This window comes from Halichoerus grypus, chromosome 5 (genome assembly GCF_964656455.1).
Source record: "Halichoerus grypus chromosome 5, mHalGry1.hap1.1, whole genome shotgun sequence".
Taxonomy (NCBI): Eukaryota; Metazoa; Chordata; class Mammalia; order Carnivora; family Phocidae; genus Halichoerus; species Halichoerus grypus.
This window is the reverse complement of record NC_135716.1, coordinates 63,895,128-63,912,515: the sequence shown is the minus strand read 5'-3', so window position 1 is coordinate 63,912,515 and position 17,388 is coordinate 63,895,128. Positions and strand designations below refer to the sequence as shown.

At 39.8% G+C, this 17,388-nt stretch overlaps 1 protein-coding gene across 2 annotated transcripts in view; it reads left to right on the top strand.

Annotated features, from left to right (window-relative positions):
• CSPP1 (centrosome and spindle pole associated protein 1) overlaps positions 1 to 17,388 on the top strand; it is a 252,250-nt gene that overhangs the window by 207,926 nt on the left and 26,936 nt on the right. For both annotated transcript variants that reach the window (XM_078072319.1, XM_078072320.1), the window contains 3 exons: positions 709 to 826; positions 13,262 to 13,401; positions 16,662 to 16,802. In XM_078072319.1, coding sequence (XP_077928445.1) covers positions 709 to 826; positions 13,262 to 13,401; positions 16,662 to 16,802 — 399 coding nt within the window. The remainder of the gene's footprint in view (positions 1 to 708; positions 827 to 13,261; positions 13,402 to 16,661; positions 16,803 to 17,388) is intronic.

Below are 17,388 nucleotides of genomic sequence, written 5' to 3'. Positions count from 1 at the left end.
AAGTATAGAACTGTGGCATCAGGGGCGCCTGGTGGCTCAGTCAGTTAAGTATCTGCCTTTGGCTCAGGTCATGATCCCGGGGTCCTGGGATTGAGCCCCACATCAGGCTTCCTGCTCAGTGGGAAGTCTGCTTCTCCTCCCTCTGCCCCTCCCCTCTGCTCATGTTCTCTCTGTCTTTCTTTCAAATAAATAAAATCTTTAAAAAAAAAGGAGAAGAACTGTGGCATCACCACAAAGGAACTCTCTTGTGTGCCTCTTTATAGTTGCACTCGCCCCACCCCAAGAGTATTTCTTAAGTCTGGCAATTCCTGTATTTTCAGAAATGTGTATGTGTATCTTACTGGTATTCATAAATACGATCTGTATTTATAAAATATTAACAGCAACCTTCATAAAAATGTGTCTGTGAGCATTTTAGTTTTGTGATAAGTCTGGTTATGTTTTAATGTTTAATCTTCTGTTCTTTTTTTTTTTTTTTTAAGATTTTATTTATTTGAGAGAGAACACGAGAGAGCGGGGTGAGGGGATGAGGGGTGGAGGGAGAAGCAGAATCCCCGCTGAGCAGGGAGCCTGATGTGGGGCTCGATCTGGGGACGCCAGGATCATGACCTGAGCCGAAGGCAGGCGCTTAACTGACTGAGCCACTCAGGTACTCCTAATCTTCTGTTCTTATACCTGTCTTATTTTTTACTTACTGTGAATTTGCAGAGGAGAAAAAAAATGTAATTATGGAGTTATCAGAAATGAGAAAACAGCTTCGCAGTGAAGAACGGCGTCTACAAGGGCGGTTGCTACACATGGACAGTGATGATGAAATTCATATAAGGCAAGATTCAACTTGCGTTTTTTGTTTGTTCTTGTGTTTTGTTGTTCTTGTGTTCAGGAAAAGGAATTATACGTTAATCAGAACCTATTCAGTAATTCTACAGTTTTGGACCAGGATTAATCAGTCTTTATTGTAAAATCACATTTATTAGAATAGTTAAGTAGCATGCTTGAGAAAAGTTTTTAACAGATTGTTGGTGAAATTGTAATACTGAAATAGCCTTTTCCCCCAAAAGAAATATAGCAAAATAATTATATCCCAGTGGAGGGACTCAGTGCAACTAATCCAAAATAGTATATGATTTATTGAGTCTGTTTGTGTTTAAAGTATGTGGTAGGTTTTCTTTTTCTTGACTTCTTTCTTTTCTTTTTTGCAACGTAGCTTTTTCTTTAACCAATATGCTTTTACTTTATTTTTTTCATTTAAATTCAATTAATTAACATATAATGTATTACTAGTTTCAGAAGTAGAGGTCAGTGATTCATCAGTCTTATATAATACCCAGTGCTCATTACATAATGTGCCCTGCTTAATGGCCATCACCCAGTTACCCCAACCCTCCACCTCCCGCCCCTCCAGCAATGCTCAGTTTGTTTCCTATGATTTAGAGTCTCTTATGGTTTCTCTCCCTCTCTGATTTTGTCTTATTTTATTTTTTCCTCTCTTCCCCTGTGATCTTCTGTTTTGTTTCTTAAATTCCACATATGACAGATCTTATGATAATTGTCTTTCTCTGATTATTTTGCTTAGCATATTACCCTCCACTTCTATCCATGTCATTGCAAATGGCAAGATTTCTTTTTTTTTTTTGGATGGTTGAGTAGTATTCCGTTGTATGTATATATAGCATCTTCTTTATCCATTCATCTGTCACTGGACATCTGGGCTCTTTGCATAGTTTGACTATTGTGCACATTGCTGCTATGAACATTGGGGTGCCAGGTGCCCTTTGGATCACTAAATTTGTATCGTTGGGGTAAATCCCTAGTAGTGCAATTGCTGGCTCATAGGGTAGCTCTATTTTTATTTTTATTTATTTATTTATTTTTTTTTTTTTTTTTTAAAGATTTTATTTATTTGACAGAGAGAGACAGCAAGAGCAGGAACACAAGCAGTGGGAGTGGGAGAGGGAGAAGCAGGCCCCCCGCGGAGCAGGGAGCCCGATGTGGGGCTCGATCCCAGGACCCCAGGATCACGACCCGAGCCGAAGGCAGACGCTTAACGACTGAGCCACCCAGGCACCCCGGTAGCTCTATTTTTAACTTCTTGAGGAACCTCCATACTGTTTTCCAGAGCTGGCTGCACCAGCTTGCATTCCCACCAACAGTGTACCCCTTTCTCCGCATCCTCACCAATATCAATCGCTTCCTGACTTGTTAATTTTAGCCATTCTGACTAGTGTGAGGTGGTATCTCATTGTGGTTTTGATTTGGATTTCCCTGATGCCGAGTGATGTGGAGCATTTTTTCATGTATCTGTTGGCCATTTGTATGTCTTCTTTAGAGAAATCTCTCTTCATGTCTTCTGCCCATTTCTTGAGTGGATTATTTGTTCTTTGGGTATTGAGTTTGATAAGTTCTTTATTGATTTTGGATGTTAGCCCATTATCTGCTATGTCATTTGCAAATATCTTCTTCCATTCTGTTGGTTGTCTTTTGGTTTTGTCAACTATTTCCTTTGCTGTGCAAAAGCTTTTTATCTTGATGAAATCCCAATAGTTAGTTTTTGCCTTTCTTTCCCTTGCCTTTGGAGATGTGTCTAGCAAGATGCTGCCGCAGCCGAGGTCACAGAAGTTGCTGCCTGTGTTCTTTAGGATTTTGATGGATTCCTGTCTCACATTTAGGTCTTTCATCCATTTTGAATCTATTATTTTGTGTATCGTGTAAGGGAATGGTCCAGTTTCAGTCTTCTGCATGTGGCTGTCCAATTTCCCCAACACCATTTGTTGAAGAAAATGTCTTTTTTCCATTGGACATTCTTTCCTGCTTTGTCCAAGATTAGGTGACCATAGAGTTGAGGGTACATTTCTGGGTTGTGTGTTCTGTTCCATTGATCTTTGTGTCTGTATTTGTGCCAGTGCCATACTGTCTTGATGATGACAGCTTTGTAATAGAGCTTGAGGTCCAGGATTCTGATGCCACCAGCTTTGGTTTTCTTTTTCAACATTCCTTTGGCTATTTGGGGTCTTTTCTGGTTCCATACAAATTTTAGGATTATTTGTTCCAGCTCTGTGAAAAAAAGTTGATGGTATTTTGATAGGGATTGCATTGAAAGTATAGATAGCTCGAGGTAGCATAGACATTTTAACAATATTTGTTCTTCCAACCTAGAGCATGGAACGTTTTTCCATTTCTTTGTGTCTGCCTCAGTTTCTTTCATGAGTGTTCTATAGTTTTTTGAGTATAGATCGTTTGCCTCTTGGGTTAGGTTTATTCCTAGGTATCTTAGGGGTTTTGGTGCAGTTGTAAATGGGATCAACTCCTTAATTTCTCTGTCTTCTCATTGTTAGTGTATAGGAATAGAACTGATTTCTGTGCATTCATTTTATATCCTGCCACTTTGCTGAATTCCTGTATGTGTTCTAGCAATTTTGGGGTGGAGTCTTTTGGGTTTTCCACACAGAGTATCATACCACCTGCAAAGAGTGAGAGTTTGACTACTTCTTTGCTAGTTTGGATGCCTTTTATTTCTTTTTGTTGTCTGATTGCTGAGGCTAGGACTTCTAGTACTATGTTGAACAACAGTGGTGAGAGTGGTCATCCCTGCCGTGTTCCTGACCTTAGGGGAAGAGCTCTCAGTTTTTCCCCATTGAGAATGATATTTGCTGTGGGCTTTTCGTATGTAGCTTTTATGATATTGAGGTATGTTCCCTCTATCCCTACACTGTGAAGGGTTTTAATCAAGGAAGGATGCTGTACTTTGTCAAATGCTTTTTCTGCATTCACTGGGAGGATTATGTGGTTCTTGTCCTTTCTTTTAATAATGTAGTGTATCACAATGATTGATGTGCAGATGTTGAACCACCCTTGCAGCCCAGGAATAAATCCCACTTGGTCGTGGTGAATAATCCTTTTAATGTACCATTGGATCCTACTGGCTAGGATCTTTTTAATGTACCTTTGGATCCTACTGGCTAGTATCTTGGTGGGAATTTTGGCATCCATGTTCATCAGAGATACTGGTCTGTAATTCTCCTTTTTGGTGGGGTCTTTGTCTGGTTTTGGGATCAAGGTAATGCTGGCCTCATAAAATGAGTTTGGAAGTTTTCCTTCCATTTCTATTTTTTGAAACAGCTTCAGAAGAATAGGTATTAATTCTTCTTTAAATGTTTGGTAGAATTCCCCTGGGAAGTCATCCGGCCCTGGGCTCTTGTTTGTTGGGAGATTTTTGATTACTACTTCAATTTTCTTGCTGGTTATGGGTCTGGTTCAGGTTTTCTGTTTCTTCCTCGTTCAGTTTTGATAGTTTATACATCTCTAGGAATGCATCCATTTCTTCCAAGTTACCTAATTTGTTGGTATATAGTTACTCATAATATGTTCTTATAACTGTTTGTATTGCTTTGATGTTGGTTATGATCTCTCCTCTTTCATTCATGATTTATTTGGGTTCTTTCTCTTTTCTTTTTGATAAATCTGGCCAGGTGTTTATCGATCTTATTCTTTTTTAAAGAACCAGCTCCTGGTTTCGTTGATCTGTCCTACTGTTCTTTTGGTTTCTATTTCATTGATTTCTGCTCTAATCTTTATTAATTCTCTTCTCCTGCTGGGTTCAGGCTTTATTTGCTGTTCCTTCTCCAGCTCCTTAGGTGTAAGGTTAGGTTGTGTATCTGAGACCTTTCCTGTTTCTTGAGAAAGACTTGTGTTGCTGTATAATTCCCTCTTAGGACTGCCTTGGCTGCATCCCAAAGATTTTGACCAGTTGTATTTTCATTTTCATTTGTTTCCATGAATTCTTAAAATTCAAGATTTCCTGGTTGACCCATTCATTCTTTAGTAGGATGCTCTTTAGCCTCCATGTATTTGAGTTCTTTCCAAATTTCCTCTTGTGATTGAGTTCTAGTTTCAAAGCATTGTGGTCCGAAAATATGCAGGGAATGATCCCAGTCTTTTGGTACTGGTGGAGACCTGATTTGAGACCCAGTATGTGATCTATTCTGGAGAATGTTCCATGTGGACTCCAGAAGAATGTGTATTCTGTTGCTTTAGGATGGAATGCTCTGAATATATCTGTGAAGTCCATGTGGTCCAGTGTGTCATTCAAAGCCCTTGTTTCCTTGTTGATCTTCTGCTTAGATGATGTGTCCATTTTAGTGCCTGGGGTTTTAAAGTCCCCTACTATTATTGTACTATTATCGATGTGTTTCTTTTTTTTTTTTTTTTAGATTTTATTTATTTATTTGAGAGAGCACGAGAGGGGGGAGGGTCAGAGGGAGAGTCTTCCCCACTGAGCAGGGAGCCCAATGCGGGACTCGATCCCAGGACTCCAGGATCATGACCTGAGCTGAAGACAGTTGCCCAACCAACTGAGCCACCCAGGCGCCCTCGATGTGTTTCTTTGATTTAGTTATTAATTGGCTTATGTATTTGGCTGCTCCCATGATAGTGGTATAAATATTTACAGTTGTTAGATCTTCTTGTTGGATAGACCCTTTAAGTGTGTTATGGCCTAGCCTGGTGATGGGTATTAAAGAGGGCACATTCTGCATGGAGCACTGGATGTTATGCACAAACAATGAATCATGGAACACTACATCAAAAACTAATGATGTAATGTATGGTGATTAACATAACAATAAAAAATTCTCAAAAAAATTTAATTTGTGTGATATAAGGATTGCTACTCCAGCTCTCTTTTGATGTCCATTAGCATGATAAATGGTTTTCCACCCCCTCACTTTCAATCTGGAGGTGTCTTTGGGTCTAAAATGAGTATCTTGCAGACAGTATATGGATGGATCTTGCTTTTTTTATCCAATCTGATAGCCTGTGTCTTTTGATTGGGGCATTTAGCCCATTTACATTCAGGGTAACTACTGAAAGATATGAATTTAGTGCCATTGTATTGCCTGTAAGGTGACTGTTACTGTATATTGTCTCTGTTCCTTTCTGGCCTATGTTACTTGGGTTCACTCTTCACTTAAAGGATCCCTTTTAATATTTCTTCCAGGGCTCTTTTAGTGATCACAAATTCTTTTAGTTTCTGTTTGTCCTGGAAGCTTTTTATCTCTTCCTCAGTTTTGAATGACAGCTTTTCTGGATAAAGTATTTTTGGCTGCATAGTTTTCTCATTTAGCACCCTGAATATATCATATCAGTCCTTTCTGCCCTGCTGGGTCTCTGTGGATAGGTCCCCTGCCAGTCTAATGTTTCTGTCCTTGTAGGTTATGGACCTCTTGTACCAAGCTGCTTTCAGGAATTTCTCCTTGTCTCTGAGATTAGCAAGTTTCACTATTATATGTCGAGGTGTTGACCTGTTTTTAACTGATTTTGAGGGGTGTTCTCTGTGCGTCCTGGACTTGAATGCCTGTTTCCTTTCCCAGATGAGGGATGTTCTCCGTTATAATTTGCTCCAGTATACCTTCTGCCCTTCTCCCTTTCCTCTTCTGGGATCCCAATTACTCTAATATTGTTTTGGTTTATGGTATCACTTACCTCTCGAATTCTCCCCTCGATATCCAGTTGTTGTTTATCTCTCTTTTTTTAAAGATTTTATTTATTTGTTTGACAGAGAGACAGCCAGAGAGGGGACACAACCAGGGGGAGTGGTAGAGGGAGAAGCAGGCTTCCCTCTGAGCAGAGAGCCTGATGCGGGGCTTGATCCCAGGACCCTGGGATCATGACCTGAGCCGAAGGCAGAGGCTTAACGACTGAGCCACCCAGGTGCCCCTGTTTATCTTTTTTTCTCAGCTTGTTTATTCTCCATTATTTTGTCTTTTTTTTTTTTAAGATTTTATTTATTTATTCATGAGAGGCGGAGAGAAAGAGGGAGAGAGAGGCTGAGGGAGAAGCAGGCTCCCAAGAAGAGAGCCCAATGTGGGACTCGAGCCCCGGACCCTGGGATCATGACCTGAGCCGAGGGCAGAAGCTTAACCATCTGAGCCACCCAGGCGCCCCGTTATTTTGTCTTCTATCTCACTAATTCTCTCTGCTGCCTCATTTATCCTAGCAGTTAGAGCCTCCATTTTTTATTACATCTCATTAATAGCCTGTTTTATTTTGACTTGATTAGATTTTAGTTCTTTTATTTCTTCAGTATAGGCTTCTTTAGTGTCTTTTATGCTTTTTACAAGCCCAGCTAGTATCTTTATAATCGTTATTCTGAACTCTAGTTCCAACATTTTATTCATGTCCGTACTGATTAGGTCTCTGGCCGTCATTACTGCGTCTTGTTCTCTTTTTTGAGGTGAGTTTTCGTCTTGTCATTCTGTCCAGAGAAGAAGAGATGACGAAGAGAACAAAATACTAAAATGGCAACAATGACCCCAGAGAAATATACACTAAAATCAGAAGAGACGCCACACCAGAAAAAATTTTAAAAAAAGAGTGAGAGAATATAATCAGACAGGTGAACAAAACAGAGCAATACACTGGATCCTGTGTGCATTTTTGTTTGTTTGTTAGAAAACTAGATTCCAAAATTGTAAAGAAAGAAAAACTTATATACATACAAAAATAAAGGATAGAATGTAACTGTAAAAATGAAAATTAAAATCCAAAAAAATTGAAAAAGGAAAAAAAAGGAATATAAACAGACAGATGAACAGAACAGAGCAATACACTATATCCTGAGTGTGTTTTGGTCTGTTTGTTAGAAGAAACTGCATCCCAAAATTGTAAGGAAAGAAAAACTTTAATATGTATACAAAAATAAAATTAAATACAATGGAAGGATAGAATGTAAGTGTAAATATGAAAAATAAAAAAGATTTTAAAAAATGAGTTGATTCAAAAAATAAGAAAATGGTTGAAAAAGGAAAGAGCAAAAAAATTAAAATTGAAGTGCTAAGGAATCGTGGCAAAAAGACCATAAATTCTATATAGTGTTTTCCCTTAGCGCTGGAGTTTTGCAGTTCTGTGTGATCAGTAAACTTGGTCTTAGCTGGATATTCTTGGTGATCCTCTGGGGGAGGGGCCTGTTGTGCTGATTCTCAAGTGTCTTTGCCCCGGGGGGAACTGCATCGCCTTTGCCGCGGGTCCATGCTAAGTAAGCTGCTCTGGTTTGTTCTATGTGGTTTTGTTCCCTGAAGGCTTTCTGCTCTGCTTTAGAGGATGAGAATGAAAATGGCGGCCTCCCAATCTCCAGTCCCGGAGCCAGAGCTCGGGGCCCACTCCTCAGTGTGTCCTCATGCAAAAGCAGTCAATCACATCTGTTTCCCTGGTCTCCATCTGCACGAAACCCCGACTGGAGTCTCCAAACCCTGCAGCCTCCTATGGCACACACTCACACCATTCCTCCCTGGGGGAGGAAGTAGGGTCAGTTCTGAATATATCATGGCAGTCCTTTATGGCCTGCCAGGTCTCTGTGGATAGGTCTCCTGGCAGTCTAACGTTTCTACCCTTGGGGTTTATGGACCTCTTGTCCCTAGCTGCTATCAGGAGTGCAGTCTCCCAACCGTTTGGCGGTTCGTCATTTATGGCAACACCATGCTGAGAGCCCACACCTGGACTTTCTGATTGCAGCCCATCTCTCCACTCTGAAGTCTGGGAGCTCTGCCACCCCCAGGCACCCCAGGTCTTTCTGTGATCCTGAGGATCCAGAGACCACACTGTCCCACCTAGGTTTCTGCCCCGTTTTACCACCTTAGCATGCCTCTCAGGCAGGGCCGTCCCTCACTGGAGCCGACTTCTAAAAGTTCTGATTTTGTGCTTGGCTGCTATATCAGTTTCTGGTGTTGGCTTTGGGAGGCTCCCCACCCCCCCCTCGCCCCGCGGTTTATCTTCCCATATATAGTTTCAGATTCACTTCTCTGCACATTCTACCTTGCAGAAAGTGGTCACTTTTCTATTTGTAGAGTTGCAGCTATTCTTTCCTTAGATCTCTGGTTGAGTTTACAGGTGTTCAGAATGATTTGATAGCTACTAGTTGAATTCCTGGAACCAGACAAAACTAAGGTCTCCTATTCCTCTGCCATCTTGGACTATCTCCACCAATATTCTCTTAGATTCACATTCTTGAATTATATGTAGATTAAGTTCCCTTCATAAAACATTTATCCATACCTGTTCAGTCTTTTCACTGCAAAAATATGGGATATTTAATGAATATTTAACCTAATATAAAACATTTAAATTGATGTCTTAACTGTCCTTCCTTACTGTCAATAATATATTTATGGTGATGATGATGGTGGTGGTGGTGACAGAGATGTTGAGATTGGGGAGGAAGAAAGAAGTAGCACTTTTTTAAAAAAATATTTATTAGAGAGTGAGAGAGAAAGAGAGCACGAGTGGGGTGGAGAGGCAGGGGGAGAGAGAGAAACACACTCCCTGCTGAGCAGGGAGCCTGACACAGGGCTCGATTCCAGGACCCTGGGATCATGACCTGAGCTGAAGGTAGACGCTTAACCAACCAAGCCACCCAGGCGCCCTGAAGTAGCACTTTCTTGAAGGAAAACCAGAAATACTGGCCCTAATCATGAAATGTTTAATAGGATTAGACTCAATAAAAAATGAGTTTGGGGCGGGCATACCATTCTTCCAGCTCTATTTTAGAATGGACTTTTTTGTCTCACCACAGAAATCAGTGAATGAAAATAATTGACTGATTTCAGTCCGTATGTACACAAGGCAAATGGGTGCAGAAGTTGCTTTGTAAGCTAATCTAAGTGGTAGGGAAGTCCATGCTGGGAAGAAGATAATTGAAACAAGACTAGAAATAGGAAATTATGAAAACATTCTCTTTACTTTCCCATTTTTAGTCTTCTACAAAATCAGGCACAGAAATTTAGTCTTTCAGGGGGAAAATGATATAGGAATGGACAACTTCAGAGTTGGAATAATCATAGACAGTTACATTTTAAAGCTGTTTTTTACATTTTCCATCAACAGTCTATTTTCTAAAATACAGACTATCAAACATTTCTGATCATTTTTGCCAAAAGGACTCATAAATTTTTTTAAAGTAGTGTTCTTCAAATTGCAGAGCAGTTTTGTTCAAAATAAACTTTTATTTATTTTGGCATCATTTTAGATTAAAAGAAAAGTTGCAGACATAGTACAGAGTTTCCGTATGCCCCTCACTTAGTTTTCCCAGTTGTTAACATCTTGTGTTACTGGAGTATGACTGTCACTAAAAAACTGATGTTGGAACATTACTACTAAGTTCTAGACTTTTAAGACTTCTCTAGTTTTTCCATTAATGTTCTCTTTCTATTCCAGAATCTAATCAATGTAAGTACCACATTGCATTTAGTTGTCATGTCTCCTAGTCTCCTCTGGTCTGGGACAGTTTCTTAGTCTTTACTTGTTTTCATGACTGTGTCAGTCTAGAGGGGTATTGGCCAGGTAGAATTCTATAGAATATCCCCTAGTCTGGGTTTGTCTGAAGTCTACTCATGATTAGACTGGTATTAAGGGTTTTTGGAAAGAATAGCACAGGGTGGATGGCCTTCTCATCACATCATATAATGGTGGTATGTGGCATCTACATAGACATTCCTGGGGATGGGAACCTTCATCATTTGGTTAAAGTAGAATTTGCCAGGTTTCTCTGCTGCAGTTACTATTCTTAGGACATGACTCAATGAATTTGGCATACTCACAAGAATGGGTAGGAGGTAGGATTAAGCTCCATAGCCTGTAGAGGGGCTTAGTTATCTATCTATATATTTTTTAGAATTCTTTAGTAAGAAAGATTTGTCCCTTCTTGGCGTGCTTGAGTAGTCCAGTTGGTCGAGCATCAGACTCGATTTTGGCTCAGGTCGTGGTCTTGGGGTCATGCGATTGAGCCCCATGTTGGGCTCTGAGCTCAGTGGGGAGTCTGCTTCTCTCCCTCTCCTTCTGCCCCTCCCCTGCTCATGCTCTCACATGCTCTCTCTCTTTCTCTCTCTAAAATAAATAAATCTTAAAAAAAATGGTCCCTTCTCTTCCCTTTATTTATTCAATCATTTATCACACATTTATCACATATCACTTTTGATTCATGTATATTTATTTTGTACTTTGGGGTATAATCCATTGTCCATTTTTTTGAGCACTTCCTTCCTTTTTGGTATTACAAGAGACACTCCAGGATGCTCTTGTATTTCCCCTACCCCAGCCCTGAAATCCGCTATTTCTCCAGGAAGCCATGGTTCCTCTTGGAGAATGGTATTTAGAAACCAAGCTCTGGATGCTGGATGTGCTTTCTGGGTGTCTTTGCGTCTGGGCCCTGTTTAGTGGACAGAGCTAGATAATATATGTGTACTAAGAAACAGATCTGTCATTGTTCCTGGCCTATCATTTTGTATTTCTGTGAAATTTATACTGAGGTTTAAGACTCTAATCCAGTATGTGGTAGGATTTTAATGTCACAGCTTAATCTCCAAGCATGTTTAGCTAAGTAAACACAGTGAGAAAATTTCAAAAGTACGGAATGGCTAGGTAATGAAATGATAACCCAAGGCGGTAATTTTCAGTGAATAGTTCTGTGTTATTTATTAACTACTTCTAAGTAGTTGAGAGGTCAGTATAGTTTTTCTTTATTTACTTTTATGATGTTATAAATGTCTTAACTGTTGCAGCTTTACATATTCAAAGATGCATGTTTAATTCAGTATAGTGGGTTATTGACATTAATTTTCTTTCATAAATTGAACACTGTACTCTCTTTTGGCAAACCAGTATAAGAGAGAGAAACCAGACAGCTTTTCAATTTTCTCATTTGCAAGTGATAGCAATAATTTCTACCCCATGAGGTTTTAGTGAAGCATAAATACATGTATGTATTTGAAAGTACCTTGTAAATTCTACATGCTAACTTAGAGAATATATGTTAGATTGCCATCATTTAACAAGAATTGGTTAAATACATTTACTCTGGTATAATTTTTAATATGTATCATAATCAGAGACATCTCAGAGTTGATTATTCCAATTTTATAAATTGTTTCACAACAAGAATCTCCTATTCATTAATTAAGCTCACAATATTGAGCTCTTACTTTGTGTTAGGCACAAAACAAACATTAGCCAGCCCACATCCAAAGAGATCTAATAATCTAATTCCTAACTTAGTAGCCTATTTAACTTTTAGCAGTAATGGAAACTAGGCAGGAGTCCAGTTCACTAGAAGTCTTTGTCAGCCTTGACGAGGTACTTTTGTGATTTGTTATCCTCACCTCGAAAGGAAACTCCAGGAGAGCAGTAGTATTGCCTTTTGGGATCCAAGCTTTCCCATCTAGGTGCTTAGGGAAGATTTAGTGAACAAAGAAATGAAGGCAAGAGTTGCGCCAAGTCTCTGACAGCTATAGCTTAAAGCCTAATTTTCAGAAATAGAGGGAGCCTGTGTAGTGCTGTGGGAAGCACAGGTAGGTCTTTCTTTTCGGGGCTAGAGACACTGTCCCCCATCCTTTCCTCTTCTTAGTCACTCCCCCAAAGCCCTAGCAGGAAACTCGCTTACTAAGCCCCCTATTATGTTAACTTCCTAGGTACCAGAATATCAAATGAACTAATTAGGTATTGAGTTCCCTGAAAGCCCATTGTAAAATTAGTGTTGGAGACTGTGGATAGTACCCATTATATTGGGTGGTGTATTAATACCATATTTCTCTGTATAATTTTTATTTTAGGCTGAGGGGAAGATAACATTTATTGATTACCTAACATATGTCAAGTACAATGCTGGGTACTTTACAGTGTATAACTTCACTTAATTAGAAGGAGTAGACATCATCTGCATCATACAGATGATGAAATCAAGGTCAAACTGCCAATAAATAGCAGAGCTGGTCTTTGAATCTTGGTTTTGTTGACTTCAAAGACTATGATCTTTCTACTATGTGAACATTTTTAAGGTAAAGCTAACTCATTTTACTCTTCTAATAAGGTACTTTGCATCAGAATATCTTGGAAGATTACACTGACCTTTACTATATTTTTTAATATAAGAGATTGAAATAACGTATTAAAGTTTTGTAGTATACTGTGATGTAAGATGCCAGATTTTTTTTTTTTTTTAAAGATTTTATTATTTGACAGAGAGAGACACAGTGAGAGAGGGAACACAAGCAGGGGGAGTGGGAAAGGGAGAAGCAGGCTCCCCACTGAGCAGGGAGCCTGATGTGGGGCTCGATCCCAGGACCCTGGGATCATGACCTGAGCAGACGGCAGACGCTTAACAACTGAGCCACCCAGGCGCCCCGAGATGCCAGATTTCTTGTACAGGGAGTCAAATGTGAACTCCAATTCTCTTCCCATTAAAACACATTTACCAAAATTTGTCGTCTATCTATAGGAAAAGAGAAAGGAATCCCATGGATATATTTGACATGGCTAGGCATCGACTGCAAGCTCCTGTGAGAAGACAGTCGCCTAAGGGCTTAGATGCTACTACTTTTCAGAATATTCATGACTTCAATGAGCTGAAAGATAGAGGTGAGTAGAATGCTGCTCTTTTATATACAGCCTGTGTTCTCCCCATATTCAAGTATTTATTTTTATCCTTTTTCTAAAGTAAAGTTTCATCTAGGATACCTATTTCAAATAATGATGAATAAAACTTCTATATACTTTAGTTCTTCATGTTACCAATCTGGTAGATGAGGCTTTGGTTTGTCTCATTTCTTTTGGAGAGCATACAGCTGTTAAAGCCTCTCCGGAGTGGATTAGATCAGGTAGACTAATGAGAAGAGTGGCACTTAATGGAAGTCATTAATGGAAGGGGGACAGGGCAAGCTGAGCTTGGGAAAGAGACTAAGAAGGAACAGCCAGAGTGACTGGAGAATGTGGTATCCTGAGAGCTGAGGGAACAGAGTGTGTCAAGGAGAAAGAATCACGTAAGAGGAATATTACAAAGTATCGTTTGGATCAGAGGTCACTGGTGACCTCAATTAGATCTTTTCTGGTGGAATTAGGGCATCAGAAGCCAACTGACATTGGAATGAGGCCTGACGAGGAGGCAGAGTGTTGGAGGCAGTGACAACCCCTGGAGGAAGCTTGGCTGCGAAGGGGAAGAACGGAGGGTCCAGAGCTGGGGGAGCGCATTCGGATGCTGCTGTGGAGGGTGGGTTGTGACAGGGTAAGCGGTGTGTGTAGGATACGAGGGAGAGGGAGGGAATGGTGAGAGCAGAGTCCCTGAGTAGGCAGGAGCAAATAGAGGATATTTGAAGGAAGAGAGTTGAGAAGATTTGATGTAGCGCTTAGAAGGGAAATAGGATTACCAGGAGACATAGGGGCCTGGGAGACTGAAAATGTGTAGAGGAACCAAAGTGTGTGTTATATGTGATTTTTCCTTTTGGACCATTTAATAGAGCAGGTGTTGGAGTTGAGGTGGCAAATTGTTGGATGTGTGGTCATATGACCTATACCAGATGAACCAGAATTGAACTTTTCTTCTTTTTACTTTTAGAAGTAGTATCTATTACAGAAAGTTTTGAAAACACAGAAAGATAGATAAGGGGAAAATCGCCTTACTCAAACCACCTAAATATTTCTGGTCTTCTTTCTGAGCCTATTTAAAACAAAAAAAGTATGGGGCGCCTGGGTGGCTCAGTCGTTTAAGAGTCTGCCTTTGGCTCAGATCATGATCCCAGGGTCCTGGGATCGAGTCCCACATCGTGCTCCCTGCTCGGCGGGAAGCCTGCTTCTCCCTCTCCCACTCCCCCTGCTTGTGTTCCCTCTCTCGCTGTCTCTCTCTCTCTGTCAAATAAATAAATAAAATCTTGAAAAAAACAAAAAAACAAAAAAAGAAAACAAAGACAACATATAACTTATTTAATTTTCTCTTTTGTTTTTCATTTAGATTTACAAGGGTCATCAGTTACATTTACTGTTGTTTTTTAATGCTATCATTTATTTATTTATTTGATCGTTGGTTAACTAGAATTTGGTTAATTTATTAAAACAATCCAATTGCAAAGCAACCCATTTATTTATTTATTTTTTATTATGTTCAGTTAGCCAGCATATAATACATCATTAGTTTTTGGTGTAGTGTTCAGTGAATCATTAGTTGCGTATAACACCCAGTGTTCATCCCAACACGTGCCCTCCTTAATACCCATCACCCGGTTACCCCATCCCCCTCCTTCTGTAACCCTCAGTTTGTTTCCCGGAGTCCAGAATCTCTCATGGTTTGTCTCCCTCTCTGATTTCTTCCCATTCATTTTTCTCTCCCTTCCCCTATGGTGCTCTGTGCTATTCTTTATGTTCCACATATGAGTGAAGCCATATGATTGTCTTTCTCTACTTGACTCATTTCACTTAGCATAATCCCCTCCAGTTCCATCCATGTCGATGCAAATGGTGGGTATTCATCCTTTCTGATGGCTGAGTAATATTCCATTGTATATGGGAGGCGTCGTATTAAGCCAGTGGGTCTCAGAGTTTGGTCAGGGGACCTGTGCAGTCAGAACTGTTTTCATTATAAACTAAGACATTATTTGTCTTTTTCATGTTTATTCTCACATGTGTGTACAGGTTTTCTGGAGGTTACATATGTGATAACTTCATTGCTCTGATGCTAATAATATATTTGTGTATTCTCATGTTTTAAAAATTTCTTAATTTTAATTTCTAATAAGGCCTGTGTGTGTGAGAAAGAGAGACATAGATAAAAGCTCCTTGGGGTCCTCAAAGAGTATAAAGAGATCGTGAGAACAAAAAAGGTTTACACCATAAAATTGAGCCATTCATTTCCCTGTATGATTTCCACATTGAATCCTCGTTCATTATATGACTCGGTTTTTGAGGTTTCTTAAGGTTTTTACAGAGAGGAAACTGAGTCTGGAAGTGGCCAAGTCAGGGTCCATCCAATCCAAGTTCATGTGTCCAGAGTGTCCTCTGTTAACTTTGCTCTTAACCATTTTCTAGTTCTTACTCAACCTGGCTCCCATGTTTTTATTATATTATACTTTTAAATTATTTTGGTAATTGTAATTTCTGATCATAAAGCCTTTTACATATTTATGATCATTTCTTTAAATTATATTCCAGTAGTATAATTAGAAGATCAACGGGAATAATAGTTTCAAGGCTTTTTAAATGTATGAACTATATTTTTGTTCTCAAGATTTAAAAATTAAGTTTTAACATTTTCATTCTGATCACTTGATATTCTTGAACTTGTGGCATAGATGAATTCTTAGATTGTCATTTCCTCCACTAATGACATCTCTCCTAAAATTCCAGCCAGTCTGCCTTTATCTTGCTTTTTGTAGGATATTTGCAAGGGTTAAAATATTAATTGGCCAATAACATTATGTTTCATTTTTTCAGTATATTTTAGGGACTGGTGTGATTACAGTGTCTAATGGCTCCCTGAGTTGTAGCCCTGTGACTAACTGCTTGGCTGTCACCTGTACTTAGTTGCCCAGCTGTGTGCTCTGGGGGGCATCTTGGGGAGTGGGGAGGTATGGATGGAGAATGCATAATAAGCTACTGCTTGTTCTGGGGTGGGGCAGGGGGGTTCCTTTTAATGTTGATAAGTTTGTGAAAGGGCATTTACTTAAAGAATATTAATTTCGTGTTCTTGAGTTTTATGATAATTTTAATATCTTTTGACTTTGGTGATATTTTATTATTTTAATTGTTCCCTTGATTTTGAAATTAGGTTACTCATATGTTACTTATAGTGAAGTTTTATAAAATCTCCTTTGGAAACAAGATTGAACTTAGCTATATATTTTTTGTACTAGATTCAGAAACACGAGTTGATCTGAAATTTGTATACCCGGATCCTCCAAGAGATCACCACACCTTAGAGATTCAGCAGCAAGCCCTGCTAAGAGAGCAGCAGAAGAAACTGAATAGAATGAAGATGCAGGAAGGTGCTGAAGGTAAGAAATAATCATTCCTATCTCAAATAGTATCAGTGGGTTGTTTGTTGTTGTTGGCTTCTTTTCTCTCTGGTATTGATTTCAGTCCCAGGCAGCTTCCCGCCACTGGCAGCTCCATGCTCACGTGGCCCTTTTGGCAGATAGTCCCAGAAAAGGACAGGTCCCGAGAGGGCTCTGATTGGTGTGGCTGAGGTACGTTATGTGTGAGAGGAGTCCAGGGAGGATTGAGGACCTCGGCTAGGCCAGGTGCCATCTGCAGCAGGAAGTAGGAGCCAGGGGAAGGAGTGCTGGGCAAACACACCGGTGCCCTATGGGGCATTTCTTTGCCATGTGTGTCTGACAGGTTTGGATATGGCATCAAATCTGTTCAGCGAGACTGGGCTATGAAGGTGTGTTTGTATAATCAGCCAGTCAACAGATACTGAGTGCCTATGGTGAGCACAAGTACTGACCCATATCCGGGGGATGTGATGATGAATGAAATATGCTCCTCCTGTCAAGGAGCTTATACTTTGTTGGAGGAGTTAGATGCTAAATAAGCATAAGTGTGCTGAATGCTGCAAAGGGAATCTAGGGTCCCTTGGGA